Consider the following 23,877-nt stretch of genomic DNA (forward strand, 5'->3'; position numbering starts at 1 on the left):
TGTGGCAGCCAGAGCATCACAGACTTCACCACCGTCGCCTCTGTGGGCGGTCCCTTCTAAGGGCACCTGACACACACCCCGCACACCGGCCCCCAGCCCGGAGCCGACGGAGCCTGGGTCAACCCTTCGGCCTCGCTTGTCGATCAACCGTCCTTCCTCGGCTTGAGCCCCTCAGTTGGGTCCCGGGTCCGGCGCGCAATGATGACGACATCGGGCCGGTCGCTGCGGCGACGGGGGTTGGGGGGTGGGGAAGGCTTCCGGGCTGTAGTCCTGACTGCAAAGAGCTGCTGTCATGGCGGTCGCTCCGTGCGGCTTCTTTTCCATCCTGCTGCTGTTGCTCTCAGGGGATGCCCAGAGCTCGGAGGTGCCCGGGGCTGCGGCCGAGGGGTCGGGAGGGAGCGGGGTCGGCCTAGGCGATCGTTTCAAGATTGAGGGGCGTGCGGTTGTTCCAGGGGTGAAGCCTCAGGACTGGATCTCGGCGGCCCGAGTGCTAGTAGACGGAGAAGAGCACGTCGGCTTCCTTAAGTGAGCATCCTGAGGGCAGCAGGAAAGCAGTCGGGAGGGACGCCGGAGGGGTATCCCGCTTGGAGAGCTTAGTGTCAGGACCGGACAGCGTCGCTGTCGCAGAGTGAAGTGGCAGGTTCCACTATCGCTCTATGCCAGGAGACCTTGGGAGGCTGTCAGACGCTTTCCCCTTCCTCTTTCCTTTCCGTGTACCCCAGAAATAAGGACGGCAGGCCCTCGCCCCAAGGCCAAAGCAGTGGAACCACTTATTTTCAATCCCATTTTGGCCCGGTTTGGGTCCGATCGCTCTTGGGCCCTGGGAACAGGTGAACCCTCTTGCTGGATTCTTTCATTTGCATCTCATTTGGTTTCCCTGAAACCTGGTCGCTTTTTTGCATTCATTTCAGCCTTTTGATAGCTTGATTTTGTGTAGAAAGATACTAAACAAGTGGGAATTCTCAAAGCCCAAAGGGCTTCCTGTGATGACAGAGTGGGAGAGTAATGTCACTGCTTCTAAAATTAATGGGCCCTGAAGTCCCTAATCAAACCACACTTTTTTTTTTTTTTTTATTGGCCCGGCATTGGGATTATTGTTCTTTTTACACTTGAGTTTGTCGAGGGATTTCAGTATCACGACTGTCATTTAAGTGACATTAGGGTTTCTCAAAAATGCTTACACATTCCTGTCCCTTCTAGCTATTAATAGAAATGTGATTTCTGTCTATATTAAAAGGGATGAGTTTGTTAGCACTCTCCTTTGGCAGAAGCCTGCTTTTCAGATGTCCAGGCACAAGTGTACTTTTGTTTGTTTGTGGTACTGGGGTTCAAATTTAGGGCATCAGACATAGTAAGAAAGTGCTCTACCACCAAGCTACATCCCTAGCCCAAGTATGACTTTTTAAATCTTTCCATCACTACTTGTTTGTTTGTTTGTTTGGAAAATGAAATTGTGAACTGAAAGAAAATAGTTAGGAAAGGAAGTGGTTCTCTGCTGGGTTTGTGGACTAGCAGTGGTATCTGAAAACCAGAAACCTTAAATGTGAACATTTAAATTTCATTTGCAGATTTGTTTATATCAGCCAGGTGCCCTTTTGAGAAATTCAAACTCAGATTAGTAAATGACAACAAATTTACAACCAGTAAGTTAATGCTATCTGGCGTTAACAATCTGGCACTAGGGCATTCTTTAGACTTTACCACAATTTATGATGGTTTAATGGTCATGCTTTGGGAAATTAGCCTTAATTGACAATTTGACTTCTCTTCTGCAGCACACAGTTCTTTTGAAAAGCATTTATTTTTATTTTTTAAATAATATTAATAACATGTTGAAGAAAATGTAAACAAGAAAGTTTCTGCTTGAAAGTTTCAAACAGATAACAACTCTTTTTTTTTTTTTAATATTTATTTATTTATTTATTTTAGCTTTCGGCGGACACAACATCTTTGTTTGTATGTGGTGCTGAGGATCGAACCCGGGCTGCACGCATGCCAGGCGAGCGCGCTACCGCTTGAGCCACATCCCCAGCCCCCAGATAACAACTCTTAATATTGTATCTTTTCTCATTTTTTTTAGAATCATATGAGTTATTTACAATGATAAAACATAAGGCTTTATAACTTGCCCTTTTCACTTAATATTTGTGAAGTTTTTGAAACTATTTCATTTTTTAAACATTTGCATGTAGAAAGGATGATTAAGAATTAATAGGAAAAATTTATGGTGAAAATCTTGTTGTAAAAGGGTAGGTAATTTGTCTTGTGACTGTTGTGAAAAACTAGCACACAATTTTGGCTTCTGTGTTTGGTTTTTTTTTTTTTTTTTTTGGAAGTGGTTTAGGACTTAGCTAACGGTGATACGGAAAGTTGGAGCTTAAGATTACTCAGACCATTTCTTAACTATCATCAGTAAGTAGATAAGCCATAATTTATTTAACAAGTCCTCTGATTTTGGACATTTAGGCAATTTTCAGGTGTTAGTTTTAATATATTAAGGTTATGTGCTACACTTTTTTTGAACTTTTTATTATAGAAATTTTCAGACATTTACAAAATAAACAAAATAGCCTGTGAATTCTTGGATACTCATCACAGTCTACTGTTTTATTTCATATGTTCTCTGTATCTCATTTTTTAAAAAAATATATTTTTTAGTTGTACATGGCGCAGCATCTTTATTTTGTTTTTTTACTTTTATGTGGTGCTGAGGATTGAACCCAGTACCTCGCACGTGGGAGGCAAGTGCTTTACCGCTGAGCCACACCCCAGCCACCTATATCTCATTCTTGAGTATTTTTGTATGGTTCTAAGCATAATATAATTTTACTTGTAAATGCATTATTATGTTTTTCTAAAAGGTAAGGACTTAAACAAAAACCATTATCAATTCAAAAAATAAATAATAATGCCTTGGTATCATCTAATGCCCAGTTCATTTCTGTGTTTCCCTGGTTATCTCAAAAATGCTTTTATGGAATTCTTCTTTTAAATCAGGATCCAGCAAAGCCTGTACACTATAAAGTACATTTTTAAAGCCAAGTTTTAAGTTTTTTTTTATTAAAAATATTTATCTTAGATAAAATACATATTTGCTTTTTCTTTAGGAAATTACTTCTGATAATATTTGTTTCGTGCAGTCATCAGTTGTTGAGTTTTTTTTTTTAACCCAGAAAGATGGTTTGAAATTGGTTCAGTCAGGGTCCCATCAATAAAAAGAAGATAAGTTGGGCGCCATGGCATACACCTGTAATCCCAGCAGTTTGGGAGGCTGAGGCAGGAGAATTGCAAGTCAAAGCCAGCCCCTGTAATTTAGCAAGGTCCTAAGCAATTTAGTGAGATCTTGTCTCAAAATACAAAACAGGATGGGGATGTGGCTCGGTGAACCTGGGTTCAATAACCTGTACCAAAAACCAAAACAAGAAACAGAAGACACACTGAGATTTAGATTAAGTCAGAAAAAAAATAATTTAGAGGGTTTAATAAGCATTAAATAGTGTAGTCATGTTATAGGGAAACAACCAGGTGGTGCAGTATTCTAGAACTTACAACCTCAAGACTATTACCACCTCTAAGCCTGAAGGAGGAGTGTGAATACAGGTTACTGTAAACTTGAAGAAAGGGCTGATTTGGAGGAGCTGTGTTCCTGAATAAAGCCAGTCAGGTGAACTCTCAATGAGAAAGCTGTGGGGGATCTATACTAGGTAGAGATGGATCGGAGGGCAAATGGAAGATGTCCATCTCAAGAATAAACTAACTTGATGTTTTTATTTTTTTATTTTTTTTTTTAAAGAGTGGGAGAGAGAGAGAGAATTTTTTTTTTAATATCTATTTTTTAATTCTCGGCGGACACAACATCTTTGTTTGTATGTGGTGCTGAGGATCGAACCCAGGCCGCACGCATGCCAGGCGAGTGCGCTACCGCTTGAGCCACATCCCCAGCCCCAAACTTGATGTTTTTATGTTTATTCTGTTTTGGTTTAGTGTGTACTTTGAGGTAACAAGGAACACTTTTTCATCTTTTTAGTGAATACATGAATGTGATCACTATCAGTTATTGCTTTGACTATGAAAAAGCCTAAGTATTTTAAAAATGAGGCATTATTTTAATATATTATTATGATCCTTTTTGAACTACTTGTTTTCCTGAAACAGAAACTTCTTTTTTCCTTGGAGTAGTTTTTTGTTTTCCAAACAGATTAATTTTAACCTAGCTCTTGATAGAATGGTTTTATAAATCTAGTAAGTTTGTAAAAGTAAGGAAAAGATGGGATGTTTTAACTACATAAACATTTTAAATATATGCATACCGAAAAAAGAACTAAAGTAAATGGGACTGTCTGTAATAAGTGAAACACATAATTCTTAAGTATTTTTTATCATTTATTAAAAAAAGAGAAAATCCAGAAAATACAAGTTAAAACTGAAACAGAATGTTGTTTTTAACACTAAGAGTTTGTTGGGGGATTGGAAAAATTGGGACCCTTATGTAATAATAATGTAATGTATACTTGTATTTAGAACTGTGCTCCTGTTAACTTTATCCACAGAAAGAAAATAAGTATTTTCTATGTCAGTGTTCTCTGCTCTTCTGGAGTGGTTTCAGGTATTTTCAGAACCTCTTCAGTGTTAATTATGGAAGATGAAGTGGGGGATAGTTCTTGCCACTCTTTTATTTTCAGCTTTTTGTTTAATGTCATTTTGGAGGCATTGTTTTTAGAATAAACATGATTTAAAACGTAAGAAAAAACTAAGCCAAAGTGACTAAATATAATTTTTTTTTTTTTTTTCAGGACAGATGGGAGTTTTGTGGTTCATGATATACCTTCTGGATCTTATGTAGTGGAAGTTATTTCTCCAGCTTATAAATTTGACCCTGTCCGAGTTGATATCACTTCAAAAGGAAAAATGAGGTGAGGGCACCTGATTTAATTTTTACCAAAGTTTAGGCTACTGTATACCTCATTGTATATTCATTTCAGAATATAAGGGTGAAAAGTTTCCTATTGAAGCTACACTAATTCCTTAAAACACTTAAAATGTTTTCATCTGAACATTGATAAAATCATGAAGTTGAAATTCTTCCTTCTTTGGCTTAAAGTTTATTTTAAAGCTCTAATATGATTATATAGAGAAAAGTTAGCATTACTTACTATAGGAGCAAAAGCACTGTGTTAGTTATTGAAATGGGGTTTTGAAAGTTGGATTTAACTTTTTTATTTCTAATTTAAGTTTTCTAAATTAGAAATACTATTTTCAACTATTTTTCACTGGAATGTTTTAGAAACACTTGATCTTGAATTTCTACATCTCCACTTTTCTGGAATATTTAGTGCGCCATGGAAATTTAGTACTTGTGAAAAAAATAGATTACATTGTGGAGTTTTTCTCAAAGTGAGGATCATGATAAAAATAAAGGATGAAAGCACAATGTTTGAGGCTGGCAGAATAGGAAAGAATTTCAGAATTCTGAGTAAATGAATATGTGCTTGAAATTGAGTTGAAATTTAAAAAAACGTTTGGTCTACTTGAGGCTGTGGGTATGGAATAGCAAAACCCATTTGAAGTTAGGACAGTTGTGAGGTTGTCCACAATCTTCAGATTTGCCTTTCATAATAAAACACTTATTTTACATTTTTAATTTTTTTTTTTTTTTTTACTGTCTCATGGCAATAACATCCTTTTTGGTCTAATCTAACCAGTCAGTAGATGAAGCAGTTTTAAGTGAAAATGTCTCTTGTTTGTTTGTGCTATCACAACATTACTCTATGTTGCCACAGGCAAAAGGCAAAAACCATTTTGGGGTTTACAGCTATAAACTACAGCTTATTGCTGACCTTTTTTGAATGCCAAGCATATTTTAGCCTAATTTGTAGAGATTGAAAATTGAGCTGACATACTAGAAATATGTTCATTAAGTGCCATATTATGTTTGAGTCATGTTTACTTCTAAAATTCTGTCTTCTTTCTTTGCTTTTTTATTTGATATTGCCAGATTTTAAGATGTAATATGTAAATTTGCAATAATTAAAATAGAATGAGTCATATATGGAACTGCTTCATCCTTTATATTACCTATGTATTTGTTGATGGATTTGCCATAATTTTTATAATCAGCTCCTCTTGAGGGATAAGTAATGTTTTTTTCCTCTATTTCTCTAGTGTATATAGTAAACAGATAATTATAAATAAAATAAATTCTTAATATTATCATTAAAGCCAATCCTATGGGGCTACTAATAAATACATTTTTTAGAAACAAATTACTTTTTTCCTCCTATTTTCTTTAAAGAGAGAGAGAGAATTTTTTTAATATTTATTTTTCAGTTTTTGATGGACACAACATCTTTATTTTATTTTTTATGTGATGCTGAGGATTGAACCCAGCGCCTCTTGCAAGCCAGGCGAGCACGTTACCGCTTGAGCCACATCCCCAGCCCTTTCCTTCTATTTTTGAAGTTAAGGTTTTAGCTAAAGATATTCTACTTTGCTTAAGTTCTGATCATAGTTCTTGTTTTTGGCTATTTAGAGCAGAGGCAAAGCTTCAGTGGAACGTAATACCTTATAAATATAAATTTTTCTTTTTCTTTTTCTTGGTACCAAGGATTTAACTCAGGGGCACTTAACCACTGAGCCACATCCCCAGTCCTTTTTATATTTTATTTTGAGATAGGGTCTTGCTAAATTACTGAGGATGGCTTTGAACTCATGATTCTCCTGTCTTAGCCTCCTGAGTTGCTGGGATTACAGGCGTGCACTACTGTGTCTGGCTATAAATATTTTTTTGATAGAATACATGGATTATTTCAAAGTATATTAATCTCCTTGGGTATTGACTTTCTCATATATCATTTTAGAAACATAAGGATTTTTAAATATATATGTAGGTAAAGTTCTATTATGTTCAATCTCATTTATTTTTTTATTTTTGGTAGTGGGGATTAAGCCCAGGGGCACTTTACCACTGAGCTACATCCCCAGCCTTTTTATTTTTTATTTTGAGATAGGGTCTCACTAAATTGCTGAGGCTGGCCTTGGATTTGCAATCCTCCTGCTTAAGCCTCCCTAGACACTGGAATTACAGGCATGGGACACTGTGCCTGGCTTAAATCTCAATCTTAAGGGACTTATGACTTTTTTATATATTTTAAAATGGCACAGTTAGAGATAAGAAGTATGTAGATTGCAGTATACATTATGTATGCTTATTTAAATTTTTTAATATGAAAAATACAATATTGGAAGTAATGAAAATTGTTAAATAAGGGGAGATTCTTGCTTACTAAGAACTGTAACATGTTTTTATTTGTCCTTTTGCTCTCTTTAAATTTATGAATGAAATAGTTCTAGTAAATAGGAAAAATATTGTTCTAAACATAAAGTTTTAATTAATTTTTTTTGCAGTGTTAGTGATTGAACTGGGGGCCAATGCTTATTTTCCTTTTAACAATGGATAAAGAGCATTTAAGAACTACTTTTTGAACATTTAAGAACTGGTTGCACGATTCATAATCTCAGATACATTTCTGAGCATTGGATTCCTGAAGCATAAATTAAAAAAAAAAAAAGTAATAATAAATGAGTCCCCTTCCCCCCAGCACATTAAGTCGTGTGTGGGATGGTGGAGCAGCTGACAATCAGGGATTTTGTCAGTGTGTGTTTTGGAGAGTGAAAAATTCACAGCTGACTAGTATCCAACCGAATATGTTCCTCAGGAGCTTGATGAGTGGCAGGCAAGGTATGACGGTGCATGATCTCAGATTTTCAATCTGAGACTTCAGGGGGAAAAAAAATGAGGCCCTTATCATTTTAATAATTAGGGGTGGGACAGAGTAGTGAACAAAGTAGGATTCATATTCATATAAGGGCATAATATTTTGATCAGTGTTTTATAAACATGCATAGTAAATTAGCATCAAATATATATGAAACTTCCTTTTGTGACATTTTAGCTGAATGAAAAAATCTTAGAAATACTGGACAAAATATGACAAGCACTTCCTATTCTCCTGGCCCTTTTTAAAATTTTTAATTTTGAGATAGGCTTTTGCTAAATTGCCTAGGCTGGCCTGAAATTTGCAGTCCTTCTGCCTCAGCCTCCTGAATTGCTAGGAGTATAGATAGGCATGTGCCACTGTACCAAGCAAATTTTTCCTTTTAAATGCATAGCTTCCCCCAAAGGAAGGAAAATCCCTAGGGGATAAACTATAAACCACTTTCCCATTTGAGGTTTTTGATGATGTTCTCTAGCTAAAAAGCTTAGATTTTATTAGCAGTGTATAAGTAGGAGGCAAGTCTTGAGTTTGCCTGGGGTCAGAATTAGATCTAAGTTTTGGTTTCCCTTTTAACCTTTAAATTAAAACCCAAAAGGACAGATTCCCAATCTGATTTTGCTATTTGGATAAAAGTCTCCCCTGAAAACCGATAGTAGCAATTCTACTCTCATTAAAATTCAAGGTATGAATTTATTACTTCTTGCAAAATCTAGGCACTTCTAAGATGAGAAGCTAACAAAATGGTCCTTGCTTATAATCCCTGGACTACTAACACAGACAAATGTGTAATCTCTCTGGAGGGAGATGTCCTAATATCTATTTACTTAAGTGGATAAATTCTACTCACCTTACAGAGTACCCAGGAAAATGGTCTACATTAAATCAGCAAATGAATCTCACCTCCAAATTTAAGATGGTAGAATTATTGAATATATACTATAAAATAATTTAATGTGTAGTGGAAGTGCTTAAAGAAATAAAGATTTACTGCTGAAAGAAATGATATACCTGACCAGGCACGGTGGTACATACCTGTAATCCCAGCAGCTCAGGAGGCTGAGTCAGAAGCATCACAAGTTCAAAGCCAGCCTCAGCAATTTAGTGACACCTGGGTTTTGATCTCCTTAGTGCGTCTTAGTTGAAAATGAGATGTTTACCAATGCATTCTTGTAGGGCTTTCTTTCTTTTTTTGGTATTGGGAATTGAATACAGGGGCACTTTACCACTGAGCCACATCCCCAACCCTTTTTATTTTTTATTTTGAGACAAGGTCTCACTAATTTACTGAGACTGGTCTTGAACTTGAAATTCTCCTGCCTCAGACTCCTGAGTCACTGGAATTACAGGCATGCACCGCCACACCCACCTTGTTGTAGGGCTTTCTTTTTTATTTTTAAATAATTTAAATAAAACCGAGAATCAATTAATGGGATGGATTCACTGAAAAGCTTCTTCTCAGTAAAAGAAACAATCAGTGAGGTGAAAAGAGAGTCTACAAAATGGGAGCAAATTTTACCACATCAAATACAGCACTGAACTCTAGGATATATAAAGAACTCAAAAAACTTAACAAATAACCCAATTAATAAATTGGGCCAAGGAAATGAACAGACACTTCTCAGAAGATGATATATAATCAATCAACAAACATGAAAAAATGTTCAAAATCTCTAGCAATTAGAGACATGCAAATCAAAACTACTCTTAGGATTTTATCTCGGGCTGGGGTTGTGGCTCGACGGTAGAGTGCTCGCCCAGCACGTGCCAGGCCCTGGGTTCGATCCTCAGCATCACATAAAAATAAATAAACAAAATCAAGGTATTGTGTACAACTAAAAATAATTTTTTTTATTGGTTGTTCAAAACATTACAAAGCTCTTGACATATCATATTTCATGCATTAGTTTCAAGTTGGTTATGAACTCCCAATTTTACCCCAAATACAGATTGCAGAATCACATCGGTTACACATCCACATTTTTACATAATGCCCTATTAGTAACTGTTGTATTCTGCTACCTTTCCTATCCTCTACTATCCCCCCTCCCCTCCCCTCCCATCTTCTCTCTCTACACCATCTACTGTAATTCATTTCTCTCCTTGTGTATTTTCCCATTCCACTCACAACCTCTTATATGTAATTTTATATAACAATGAGGGTCTCCCTCCATTACCATGCAATTTCCCTTTTCTCTCCCTTTGCCTCCCACCTCATGTATCTGTTTAATGTTAATCTTTTCTTCCTGCTCTTTCTCCATGCTCTGTTCTTAGTTGCTCTCATTATATCAAAGAAGACATTTGGTATTTGTTTTTTAGGAATTGGCTAGCTTCACTAAGCATAATCTGCTCTAGTGCCATCCATTTCCCTGCAAATTCCATGATTTTGTCATTTTTTAGTGCTGCGTAATACTCCATGGTGTATAAATGCCACATTTTTTTTATCCATTCATCTATTGAAGGGCATCTGGGTTGGTTCCACAGTCTAGCAATTGTGAATTGTGCTGCTATGAACATCGATGTGGCAGTATCCCTGTAGTACGCTCTTTTAAGGTCTTCAGGGAATAGTCCGAGAAGGGCAATAGCTGGGTCAAATGGTGGTTCCATTCCCACCTTTCCCAGGAATCTCCATACTGCTTTCCAAATTGGCCGCACCAGTTTGCAGTCCCACCAGCAATGTACAAGAGTACCCTTTTCCCCACATCCTCTCCAGCACTTGTTGTTGTTTGACTTCATAATGGCTGCCAATCTTACTGGAGTGAGATGGTATCTTAGGGTGGTTTTGATTTGCATTTCTCTGACTGCTAGAGATGGTGAGCATTTTTTCATGTACTTATTGATTGATTGTATGTCTTCCTCGGAGAAGTGTCTGTTCAGGTCCTTGGCCCATTTGTTGATTGGGTTATTTGTTATCTTATTGTCTAATTTTTTGAGTTCTTTGTATACTCTGGATATTAGGGCTCTATCTGAAGTGTGAGGAGTAAAAATTTGTTCCCATGATGTAGGCTCCCTATTTACCTCTCTTATTGACATTGTAAAAGCTATCTATGCTAAGTCTCAGGCTAGCATCATTCTCAATGGAGAAAAATTGAAGGCATTCCCTCTAAAATCTGGAACAAGACAGGGATGCCCTCTCTCACCACTTCTGTTCAACATAGTTCTCGAAACACTGGCCAGAGCAATTAGACAGACGGAAGAAATTAAAGGCATAAAAATAGGAAAAGAAGAACTTAAATTATCACTATTTGCGGATGACATGATTCTATACCTAGAAGACCCAAAAGGGTCTACAAAAAAACTACTAGAACTAATAAATGAATTCAGCAAAGTGGCAGGATATAAAATCAACACGCATAAATCAAAGGCATTTCTGTATATCAGCGACAAAACTTCTGAAACGGAAATGAGGAAAAACACTCCATTCACAATATCCTCAAAAAAAATAAAATACTTGGGAATCAACCTAACAAAAGAGGTGAAAGATTTATACAATGAAAACTACAGAACCCTAAAGAGAGAAGTAGAAGAAGATCTTAGAAGATGGAAAAATATACCCTGTTCATGGATAGGCAGAACTAACATCATCAAAATGGCGATATTACCAAAAGTTCTCTATAGGTTTAATGCAATGCCAATCAAAATCCCAACTGCATTTCTTGTAGAAATAGATAAAGCAATCATGAAATTCATATGGAAAAATAAAAGACCCAGAATAGCAAAAGCAATTCTAAGCAGGAAGTGTGAATCAGGTGGTATAGCGATACCAGATTTCAAACTATATTACAGAGCAATAGTAACAAAAACAGCATGGTACTGGTACCAAAACAGGCGGGTGGACCAATGGTACAGAATAGAGGACACAGAGACTAATCCACAAAGCTACAACTATCTTATATTTGATATAGGAGCTAAAAGCATGCAGTGGAGGAAGGATAGCATCTTCAACAAATGGTGTTGGGAAAACTGGAAATCCATATGCAACAAAATGAAACTGAATCCCCTCCTCTCGCCATGCACAAAAGTTAACTCAAAGTGGATCAAGGAGCTAGATATCAAATCAGAGACTCTGCATCTGATAGAAGAAAAAGTTGGCTACGATCTACATACTGTGGGGTCGGGCTCCAAATTCCTTAATAGGACTCCCATAGCACAAGAGTTAATAACAAGAATCAACAAATGGGACTTACTTAAACTGAAAAGTTTTTTCTCAGGAAAATAAATATTTTTTTTTAAAAAAAGATTTCATTTCACTTCAGTCAGAATGGCAGCTATAAGAATACCAACAACAATAATTGTTAGTGAGAATGTGGGTGAAAAGGCACACTCATACATTGCTGGTGGAATTGCAAATTGGTGCAACCAATCTGGAAAGCAGTATGGAGATTCCTTGGAAAACTTGGAATGGAACCATCGTTTGACCCAGCCATTCCACTCCTTGGTTTATTCCCAGAGGACCTAGCATGCTATGGTGACCCAGCCACATCAATGTTTATAGCAGCACAACTCACAATATTGTGGAATTGTGGAAACAACCTAGATGCCTTTCAATAGATGAATGGATAAAGAAACTGTGGTATATTACTCAGCATTAAAAGAGAATAAAATTAGAGCATTTGCAGGTAAATTGATGGAGTTGGAGAAATTATGCTAAGTAAGCCAATCCCCCAAAACCAAAGGCTGAATGTTTTCCTCTTGATATGTAGATGCTGACCCATAATAGGGGTGGGGTGGGGAGCATGGGAGGAATGAGGAACTTTAGATAGGGCAAGGGGGAGGGAGGTGAAGAGAATGGGCATGGGGGTAGTAGGAAAGATATGGCATGAGATGGACATCAATACTCTGAGTACATGTATGAAGACACAAATGGTGTGACTCTACTTTGTGTACAACCAGAGACATGATAATTGTGCTTTATTTGTATACTATAAATTGAAATGCATTCTGCTGTTATGTATATCAAATTAGAATAAATAAATTTAAAAATAATTTGATAGTTTTTTTTTTTTTTAATTTATTTTTTTTTTAGTTTTCGGCGGACACAACAGCTTTGTTTGTATGTGGTGCTGAGGATCAAACCCGGGCCGCACGCATGCCAGAAGAGCGCGCTACCACTTGAGCCACATCCCCAGCCCAATTTGATAGTTTTTTTAGTTGTAGGTAGACACAATACCTTTAATTAATTAATTATTTATTTTTATGTGGTTCTGGAGATCAAATCCAGTGCCTCACATGTGCTAAGCAGGCACTCTACCACTGAGCTACATCCCCAGCCCCAGTAGGACTCTCTTGAATCAAGTTTTTGTTACAGAGTGGCTTTAAAATTTGGGTGTATCAATAATATACATCTTAGATCATCAAAAAATAAAATAAATAACATTCAGTAATTTTTTGTTTATAATAAAATAAATTCACTACAAATATAATCAAAGGGCTTTAGAACTAGAAGGTTTCTAAAGGAACTTTTGATATAAACAAAAGTTAAGGAACTTGCCTAACCACATAGGTAGTGACAGTTGCAATTAGAAGATTCCAAGCGTAGTGTTCTTTCTCCAAGCTTTACCCAATATTTTAGATATGCAGATAAAACTACATTGATCAGATTTTCAGGATCAAAAGTTTAGATGCCAAGATGTTTTGGAAGAGTTATTGCTAACATATTGTAAGCCGATCTTTTAATTAACCATGGTTTTCATAGAATTACCTCTGCTTTTCTCATGTTTCTTTACCAGAGCAAGATATGTGAATTATATCAAAACATCAGAAGTGGTCAGACTGCCCTATCCTCTCCAAATGAAATCTTCAGGTCCACCTTCTTACTTTATTAAAAGGGAATCTTGGGGCTGGACAGACTTTCTGATGAATCCAATGGTATGTATCAAGCTAAAATAAAACATTTTACTAATCCCTAATTTATTTCTAGGCAGCTGAAAACTCAAACTCTTGTGAGATGGAAAATTGAGGTTAGATTGTTGGATGAAAGGATTATTAGGAGTAATTTGTGGATTTCAGGAAAACAGTGGCTTTAGGAATAGATAATGAAAAGAATATAGTAAGAATGGCTCTATAGATTTGACATTGAAGTATACAACAGGAATTGGAAAAATATTTATGATGAAATAATGCATTCTGCTGTCATTTATTTTTTAAAAAAATCAATAAAAATATTGATTTAAAAAAAGTAAAATTTAAATATAGAAAGAGTATGCAGCCATATATGGAGATATCCCATCCATCCTACTACTTGCATATTAGTCCATTGATAAACATAATCATCATTTATTAACCAGTCCCTGTTGTTGGCACAAGTAAGGTGTTCTTTCTCCTTTTTGTAAGTGTGGTAAACAAAGAAGTTATTCTCTGGTAATTTAAGTAGTTGGTCATGAAACTGACACTAACAGTAAAACACTAAAAGAATACATTCTTTTAGTGGGTATAGTATTGGGAGTAATAGCCCAGAGTTGCTTTACTACTGAAATAAATCCCCATCCCTTTTTGTTGTTTTATTTTGAAACAGGGTCTTTGCCAAGACTGATCTTGAACTTGTGCTCCTTCCACCTTAGCCTCCCAAGGAGCTAGAATTATAGGCATGTGCCATATCCAACAGTTCAGAATACTTGCTTTTGAAACAAATTTTACCCTTTTAAAAAATTGTTTTTGAAAATTGAATTATTATCTGAGAATTATATATGTTTTAATCATATTTCTTACTAATACCTATTCATATCACAAAGGGGACTAATTGGGGATTATACCTCTTCAGAGAGGAATAAATCAGTACCTAGAATCTGTTATCAAAGACAAAGAGGCAGAAGTATAGATTGAATGGGAGGAATCAGCAGTAAGTCTCCAAAGCTTATTCATTTTGCTTATTCTTATTACTGAAATTCTATAGACATATTCAATGCTAGAGAATTCTAGGATATTTTTCAAAACTGATCTGCTCAAGTAGTTGTCCAGTACTGTATTGCAGGCTCTAGAGGATGTATATTAATGAGAGGGATTAATACAATGTTTTCTCCAAGAACCACAGAGTTATCTGGGAAGAGCAGCCCAATGGGGCATTGAGATTTCTAATCCTAATGCCAGATTGCAGGTTGAAGAAAATCAATAGATAGTTCCATTTGCAAACTATTTTTATTAGATAATACTGTAAGCTCTGCACAAACATAGACAGGTGGAACAAGAAAGAAGTCAGATGTCAATAAAGTCCAAACACATAGATAAAATTCTTTAATCATATCAAACTCTACAACATTCAGACAGGTAGCACATTGTTGTCATCAGAATTAGTTCACTAGAATGTGATTGCTGCAAGTTCTATATTTGAATCTTTAAATTTTATCATTCATTGTTAAATTCAGTTTTTGTTTCACAAACTGTAAAATGGAGGAAAGGGAATTTCTAATTTTTTTTCCTTCTACAGGTTATGATGATGGTTCTTCCATTATTGATATTTGTGCTTCTGCCCAAAGTGGTCAACACAAGTGATCCTGACATGAGACGGGTAAGGTGATTTTGTGTAAACAAAGTTCTTGGTATTTAGTTAGTTGTTTTCACTGGACAATATAAATTCCATTGGTTTTGCCTGGTAAAAGCATAGCATATCTTTTAGCATAGCTAAAATAATCTACTTAGTCTTAGCAGCTTTATGTGCCTTACCTGTTAATAGTTGGAATGCACAATAATCCTGGTATACCTAATCCAAATATTTTGTAAAATTATTGCTCTTTTAATCTATCTTTACTTAATAAAACTGTCTTCAGAGCACATACTCAGTTCTTGTGTTCAGACAAACAAAACTCACGTAGACCAAGGGGGGATAAGTAGAATAGTGGCTTTTAAACTCCGTAATACAAAATCTTGCTGGTTCTGCAAAGAGGAAAGAGTTTGCTAATGAGGATGCTTCAAATTTAATGTTACCACTTCATTTCTTCAAATATTGGATTCCATATAAAATATTCATTGTTTCTTTAAATAGTTCCATTTTTGCATCTAACAACAACTCAAATACCTTTTGAGTACCAAGATTCTCTATTGTTTTTAGTAAACAAACAAACAAAAATAAAAACAATGTATCGATAACCTTATTCATTATTGAATTAGGTTCTGGATATGGGGATACAAAAATGAATTAAAGCCCATCTTTATTGTCAACAAGCCCATCTTTATTGTCAGCTAGTTCAGTTAAATGTAAGAAATAGAATGAATTTATAAAATATTCTCTAGCCATCAGGAGATTTTGTGGGGTTTTTTTCCCCTTTTTTAAATGGAAAAATAAGATAGACATAAAACTATTTCCTAATGTTGTAGGTGATTAGGTTATATAAAAGGCAAGGTATTCCCAGCTGGACTGGCAGAAAAACTTTTATGAAAAAAAAAAGTTTATGTTTAAAAATGTTTTATTGTTGAATTTGGCATCTTTGCCATATCCTGCAAAAGATAATATATCCTATGAAATCCTTGTATCTGTTGAGCTGATTAGCTGTTTGTGACATCAGTAGAAGGAAACACTAGTAGTCACATTTGATTATAATTTCACTCCTTATTGGGCCGGGGTTATACCTCAGTGGTAGAGTGCTTGCCTAGAATATGTGAGGCACTGGTTTCACTACATAAAAGAAAAATAAATAAAGGTATTGTGTCCATCTACAACTAAAAAAATAAAAAATAAAAAAAGTTCACTTTTTACAAAGTTCTTTGTACATAGTAGATACTATAGAAAGTGGTTGCTCCAAGAGTTTCAGAATTGAACAGATTCAAAAATGGAATGGATGATATATTTTTATAGGAACTCAAGACCTATTACCATATATATTTAATTTTTTTATTGTAAGGCATTTTAACATACTTTACTTACGTTTACAATTTTTCTTTTTTCTGACCTTAATTGTAAAAGCACCTTTTGCTGCAGTTTATCTTCCAAACATTCTCGATACCTTGATATATAGTTGAAGATTGATATTTTGGTTGTATGCATCTAAAGAAAACATCAGCTTAAAAATATGCATGAAAACAATATGAAGGGCTAGGGCTAGGGCTCAGAGGTAGAGTGTTTGCCTTTCACATGTGAGGCACTGGATTCAATCCTCAGCACCACATAAAACTATACATAAATAAAAAGGCACTCTGTTCATCTACAACCAAACAAAAATAAAAATAAAGCAAACAATATGAAGCTAGGCATGGTGGCACATGTCTGTTATCCCATTGGCTCGGGGGGCTGAGGCAGAAGGATCATAATTTTGAGGTGAGCCTCAGAAACTTAGTGAGGCCCTAACTTATTGAGACCCTGTCTTCAAAATAAAAAATAGAAAGTGTTGGGGATATAGCTCAGCGGTAAATTGCCTCTGGGTTCAACCTCCAGTACCCCAAAATCAAATAAACAAAAATAAAAACAAAAACAAAAAATATTAATCAGAAAACAAAATAAGAAAGAAATATGATCAAATATATCCATTGTCAGAAAAAAAGTCCTTTATTAAAACAAACTGAATCAAACCCTGGGCAAATATTTATTTGACATTTGCCACGGATTGTAATGTTTACTGGAGTAAAGGAGATATAGAACATGGAACATGGTTACTAATATTATGTTTAAAGGACTTTAATTTTTTTTTTTTTTTTTTTTTTTTTGAGCTGGGGATCAAACCCAGGACAACTGCTGAACTTCTGGGCTCCACTCCCAGTCTGATAAAATACTTTTGAGTATAACATTACATTGTTGCGGGGCTGGGGATGTGGCTCAAGCGGTAGCGCGCTCGCCTGGCATGCGTGCGGCCCAGGTTCGATCCTCAGCACCACATACAAAGATGTTGTGCCCGCCGATAACTAAAAGAAAATAAATATTAAAAAATTCTCTCTAAAAAAAAAAAAATTACATTGTTGCTCAAAAATATTACTTTTTACTTGTTCTATTCCTTTCCTCCTTCCTTAATAGGAAGTGTTAGAATCAAATAACTTGAAAGATCCTAGTGCTCACCTTTCCCTCCATCCCTACTGGAGATGGAACCCAGGGCTCTCCACTACTGAGCTATGTCCCCAACACTTTTTATTTTTTATTTGACACAGGGTCTCGCTAAGTTGCCAAAGCTGGCTTCAAACTTGAGATCCTCCTACCTCTGCCTCCCCAGTAGCTTGGATTATAGGTGTGTGCCACCATACCCAGCTCCCAGTGCTCTTTTCATACCTTGTGCTTTTCTTCCTTGTAGGAAATGGAGCAGTCAATGAATATGCTGAATTCCAACCATGAATTGCCTGATGTATCTGAGTTCATGACAAGACTCTTCTCTTCAAAGTCATCTGGCAAATCTAGCAGTGGCAGCAGTAAAACAGGCAAAAGTGGGGCTGGCAAAAGGAGGTAGTCAGGTCGTTCACAGCAGGCATTTGCACAAACATAGCAACACTGGGTGGCATCCAAGTCTTGAGGGAAAACCATGTGAAGCAACTACTGTACACTTGAGTCATCCTGAAAGTTGATCTCTTACAACTGTTGTATATGTTAACTTTTTAACAGGTGTTTTGTATTTGGTACACAAGAAAACCCAACTTTCATCCTTTGTCTGTATGAGGTCAATATTGATGTCACTGAATTAATTACAGTGTCCTATAGAAAATGACATTAATAAATTATATGAAGTACTATGCATTATGATATTAAAATAAGTCTTAATCCAGAGATCAGATTATCTTCTGTCATTTTTTTCACTTGTTTTTTTTTTTTTATAAGACTCCAATGGATTATAGTCATTTTTTTTTATAGAGAGAGGAGGGAGAGAGAGAGAATTTTTGATATTTATTTATTTTAGTTTTTGGCGGACACAACATCATTGTTTGTATGTGGTGCTGAGGATCGAACCCGGGCCGCACGCATGCCAGGTGAGCGCGCTACCACTTGAGCCACATCCTCAGCCCGTTGTTGTTTCTTTTTCCTAACATTTTTTCTATCTTTTATTATCTGAGGCTTGAAATGAATTTTCCATTTAAAAAGAAGTGGTTTGTTACCCTTACAGTAGCACGCACTATGGTTTTTTGTGTAGCTGAAACCTTTAAAAATTCTCAGCTTCCAGGCTGGGGTTGTGGCTCAGTGGTAGAGTACTTGCCTGGCATATGTGAAACAATGGGTTCAATTCTCAGCATCACATAAAAATGATAAAATAAAGGTCCATCAACAACTTAAAAAAAAATTCTCAGCTTCCAAGTCTTGCCATTTCATATTCCCTTTTATGTGAGGTGGAAACTGTTTCTTATGTAGCTGTAGTTTTTATTATTATAATTAGCTCCATAGAATGGATATATGAGTTGAGTTTAATCATTTTTTATCAGAATAGAGTTTAATCATTTTTAAAATTCTGGTTACCATCTATTGTACTCATTTAAAAAAATTTTTTTTTCCCTTTTTTGTAGTTGTAGATGGACTGAATGCTTTTTTTTTTTTTTTTTTTTTAATGTGGTGCTGAGGATTGAACCCAGTGCCTTGCGCATGCTAGGCAAGTACTCTGCTGCTGAGCTACAGCCCCAGCCCTAAAATTCTGGTTACCATCTATTATATTCATTTTACAATTATTTTGAACCAACTGTGTGCTGTGATCCACAACAGAATACAGAGATGGGTATTATCCAATCACCTGTCTCAATAGAGCTTATTATGGGAGGACAAATAATAACAGAGAATGAATTCCCAGGGGAAAGAAGTGCAGCAGTAGGAAAGCCTTCCAGAGTCTAAGAACAGAAAAATCAAACTTATAATATTGATGGCACAGCACATCATTGATTCTTAGAACTTTTGCAGTATAAATTTACTTTCTAATTAGCAGTATCACTTTTTATTTCAATAAGTTGTAAAAAATTTATACCTTTTCCTCTTGGGTTATTTTAATTAAAGAGAAGTGTTGCTTCTAGTAAAGGGTTTCTTTTTTCTCCTATGTAAACACCTCTGTTGCTTTCTTAAGGTTATTAAATCAGAAAACAGAACAAAAAAAAATGGTTGCTTAAAAACTATTTTCGGGCTGGGGTTGTGGCTCAGTGGTTCTGTGCTTGCCTAGCATGCAGGAGGTACTAGGTTCAATCCCCAGCACCACATAAAAAAAAATAAACAAATAAAATAAAGATATTGTGTCCATCTACAACTAAAAAATATTTTTTAAAAAAACTTATTTTTTTCTTTTGTATTAGGTGCCAATTGTTCATCTTGAAATGAGGTTCATAAGTTTCTTTTAAAGAAATAGATTCTGGGGGCTGGGAGTATAGCTCAGTGGTCAAGCACATGATTAGCATATAGGAGCCCCTGAGTTTAATTCCCAGCCTTCCCCAAATGTTTTTTAAGTTCTAATGCAGGACATTTTATTAAGTATCTTTATTTATATTATTTACCTTAAAGTTACCGAACTGGCTGAGCTTTGAATGATTAGGGTTAGCTGGTTAACGGTAGAACTAAGGTCTTTTAAAATAGAGTTATCTATTGAAAATGAATGTAAGAACCCTAGCTGAGAATGCTGTTCATTTAGTTAGCTTTCTAATTTTCACTTAAACAGTTTAAATAAAAGAATATGACATTCTCCATTGTGATTCAAAGGAAATAGAACATAGTAAGTCTTAGTTATATGACCAGAAATCCTGTTTAAAATTTCATAAAAATTTCATAATTTGGATTGTCGAAATTTGCACTTCCAAATGCAAATTTCACATACCATTTCACATGCCAGCCAAGAAACTGTGTAGTTATTTTATATAGATTCTAACAGCATCTGAATATAATATGTGCCCCTTATCATATTATAAAAATGTTGTTATGTCAATTGTATATGGAGATCTTTTCACAGAAGCTTCATCAAATGCTTAGGGTATTTACAGGTATAGAAATGATTGCATATTATTAGGCAATATGGGAAGATTCAGTGCAAAGAGCTGCTCTTAAGCTACTGACTTGTTTTGTGACTTTGAGCAAGTCACTTTCTCTCCTTAGACCATGTTTTGTTTTTTTTGTGTCTCCAGCATGAAGTATGTAGGTGCAACAATATTTGTTGAATGAGTAAATAAAAGGTCTCCTCAGTACAAATTGGAACAAAGTTTTTGTTTTTGTTTTCCTCTTTAGCGCTTTTGTTGGATTCAGTTTACATGTACCTCCTTTTAAATGTGAGTTATGTTTTTTATAATTATTTTCACATTTACTAAATGAAATCTGAATAGTGCAAAACAAATCCTTGCAACCCACCACTCTCCCCAGGGTGTTCTAAGGGCCCAGGATGACTTCTCAAAGGTGGATCTACTGTTGCCAGGTTCAAACAGTTTTTTAGGGCTTTAAACCTGAGGATTCATTCTGGATGTGATTAGCATTTTGACAAGATTCAGGATTTTAGGTGGGCGTGGTGAGGCACACTTGTAATCTCAGCAACTTGGGAGACTGAGGCAGGAGGATACTAATTCAAAGCCACCTCAGCAACTTAGGGAGGCCCTAAGAAACTTAGTGAGATCCTGTCTCAAAAATTTAAAGAAAAGGTTATAGATGAGACTCAGTGGTTAAGCTCCCCTGGGTTCAACCCTCGGTACCAAAAAAAAAAAAAAAAAAGAAAGAAAAAAGATTCAGTATTTTACCTAACCTGCTCAAAGCAATATCTTATCATTTTTCCCTTATGTTTCCTCTGATAGGAAGCTAGAAGCAAGCACATAGCAGTTGCACTTTTCGGTAGCTAAAGGGTTTCAAGAACCTGATGAAGGATATCAATAAAGATAAAGGAGAACTTTTAAATTATGTAGTCATTAAGACTTTCAGGAAGTTTGGGTGTGTTTGTGTGTATGACAAGCATGCACTCAAAAGTTCTTAATTGTTCAAAAAAACATTGTTTAAAATTTCAAATAGTATTAAGAAAAATTGAAATAACTATTTTCATTTTTGTTAATTGGCTTTCAGGTCATATATAGACACATACTTTTGCTTGGTTGCAACCACTTATGTACAATTTTGTATTGAAATTCTTCTAAGCATTAATTTTTAGGGAATACAATCAATGGTAGCTAGTGGCTGAGCACTTTAATTCAGTTTAAGGGGTATATTGAGTGAGGACCTAGTTGTACTTTGCTCTTCTGCATTTTAGGTGTGATTATTTTCATTATTTATTTCATTTATTTAACTTGTGAGATATGTGAGAATATTCATTTGGTTAAAATGTTTATATTCAGGAGATTTTGAAAAGTAGCTTTTGTAAAGTCAGATGTTGCCTATAAATTATGGGTGTTTTTTTATATTCTTAGAAAAAAAGATGATGAAGCATTAAAAAAAAAGGCATTTTAGAAAAAAAAATCCCCCAAAATAGAATTAAATGCTAACATAATCTCTTACCCACTGTATACAATAGCCCAACTTTATAATGGGACAGGAGAAACGAAGCTTTCCATGGTGGCTTCTGCCTACTAGGATGAGCCAGCCAGGCAGGCAAGTCTAAGAAGAGAAAGGAGTAAATTAAGAAGTTCAAGTAATAAGATAAGAAGAATGAGTAGAGGCATCAAAACTAGCTGTGAACAACATTTCCAATACAAAACAAGTTGACAACGCATTTAATTCCACAGAAAGTTAATAAATTTGTAATTATTGAAGATGTGTATCTGCACCTCTTTAGGTAATTCTGAAAGTAATTTTCCATATAAATGAATGTAAATAATTTATTCCATTTCCTTTAAATTTTTTAAATATTTAATTGACAAATAAAGATAGAGTATGATCAAGGTGTACAATGTGATGGTTTTATACATATACATTGTGTATTGACAGCCACAACCAAATTAACACATCCATTACTACCCATGCTATATATTAGATCTCCAGGATTTATTTATTCATCTTATTAATGAAAGTTTTTATCCTTTGATCAACATCTTCCCATTTCTCCCACACCTCAGCTCCTGGCAACCACAATTTTTCTGTTTTTATAGTTCAGCTTTTATTTTTCAGATTCTATGTAAGTGAGGAAAAAACAAAAAAAATCAAAACCACACACACAGACACAAAATGGCACATGCCTGTAATCTCTGACTCAGAAGGCTGAGGCAGGAGGATTGCAGTTTGAGGCCAGCCTTGACAACATAGGTCCTAAGCAACTTAAGGGAGACCCCATTGTAAAATAAAAATAAAAATAAATAAAAAGCACTGGATATGTAGCTTTGTGGTAAAGTGCCCCAGGTTTAATTCCTTCCCCACTATAAACAAACAAACCCATAGAGCCCAGGAAATTGCTTTGCAACCATCTCATATCTCAGGTGTGTACATACTTAATTTAGTAAAGAATACAATCATTTTGAGGGGTGGGGGCACAGCTCAGAAGCAGAGTGTTTGCCTAGCATATGCAAGGCCCTGGCCTCCATCCCTAGCACTGGAAAAAACAAAACATTGTGAAGTACCTATAATGCATGTGTGCCAAGGGCTATTAGTTGAGGGGACACAATGATGAATGAGCAAAATACACATGAACTCTGGCTTCAGAGCTTAGTGTTGAGCCAGAGACACAGACATTGGTCAACCAAATACATACATGTCTAATGAAAACCTTCACAAGTGCTACCGTGGAAGAGTCCAAGGTTTTATAAAAGCTCGTGAACAGGGACCCTATCTGGGTGGGTACAGGCAGGTGTAGGAACACTTTCTTGAAAAAGTGACTTACAAGGTAAGATTGAAAGACTAAAGCCTTCTCAACTCACCTGAGAAGAAGGGGGTAAGAGGGAGGAGCTTCTTAGTTTGAGTTGATAGATAGATGTGTGTGAATGGTGACTCTCAAAGGAACCAAAAGTGCTTCCAGAGGAGAGGCAAGTAATTGGAGAGGTTGGCAGATGCATCATGGTCCCGCATTCACCTCATCTTTCTAGGACAGATCATAAGAGAGCTCTATGTATGGGGTTCCAGGATGCTTGAGGCAATGAAGTAGCATTGAACACAGATTGGGATCAGGCTGACTTGGCTAGGGCTAATGAACTTTAAGAATAAAGTAAAATGAAGTAGTGGGTATAGCTCTGGTAGACATGTGTGAGGCTCTGGGCTCAAACTCCAGCACAAAAATAATGATAATAATAAAAGTAAAATAGTGATGTTATAATACTCCTCTTATACAGGTGTGAACCT

General features: G+C 35.8%; 1 protein-coding gene across 1 annotated transcript; it reads left to right on the forward strand.

The window, feature by feature from the left end:
• The first annotated feature begins 277 nt into the window (after positions 1-277).
• On the forward strand, positions 278-18,447 carry Emc7 (ER membrane protein complex subunit 7). The gene is made up of 5 exons (XM_046461906.1): positions 278-525; positions 4,794-4,913; positions 13,502-13,640; positions 15,196-15,276; positions 17,981-18,447. Exons 1-5 carry the CDS (start codon positions 293-295, stop codon positions 18,131-18,133), a joined length of 726 nt encoding a protein of 241 aa, XP_046317862.1. The 5' UTR covers positions 278-292; the 3' UTR covers positions 18,134-18,447.
• Positions 18,448-23,877: the final 5,430 nt, after the last annotated feature.

Source organism: Marmota monax, unplaced genomic scaffold, assembly GCF_021218885.2.
Source record: "Marmota monax isolate L192 unplaced genomic scaffold, Marmota_monax_Labrador192_F-V1.1 WCK01_AAM20220418_F8-fsc00001, whole genome shotgun sequence".
Taxonomy (NCBI): Eukaryota; Metazoa; Chordata; class Mammalia; order Rodentia; family Sciuridae; genus Marmota; species Marmota monax.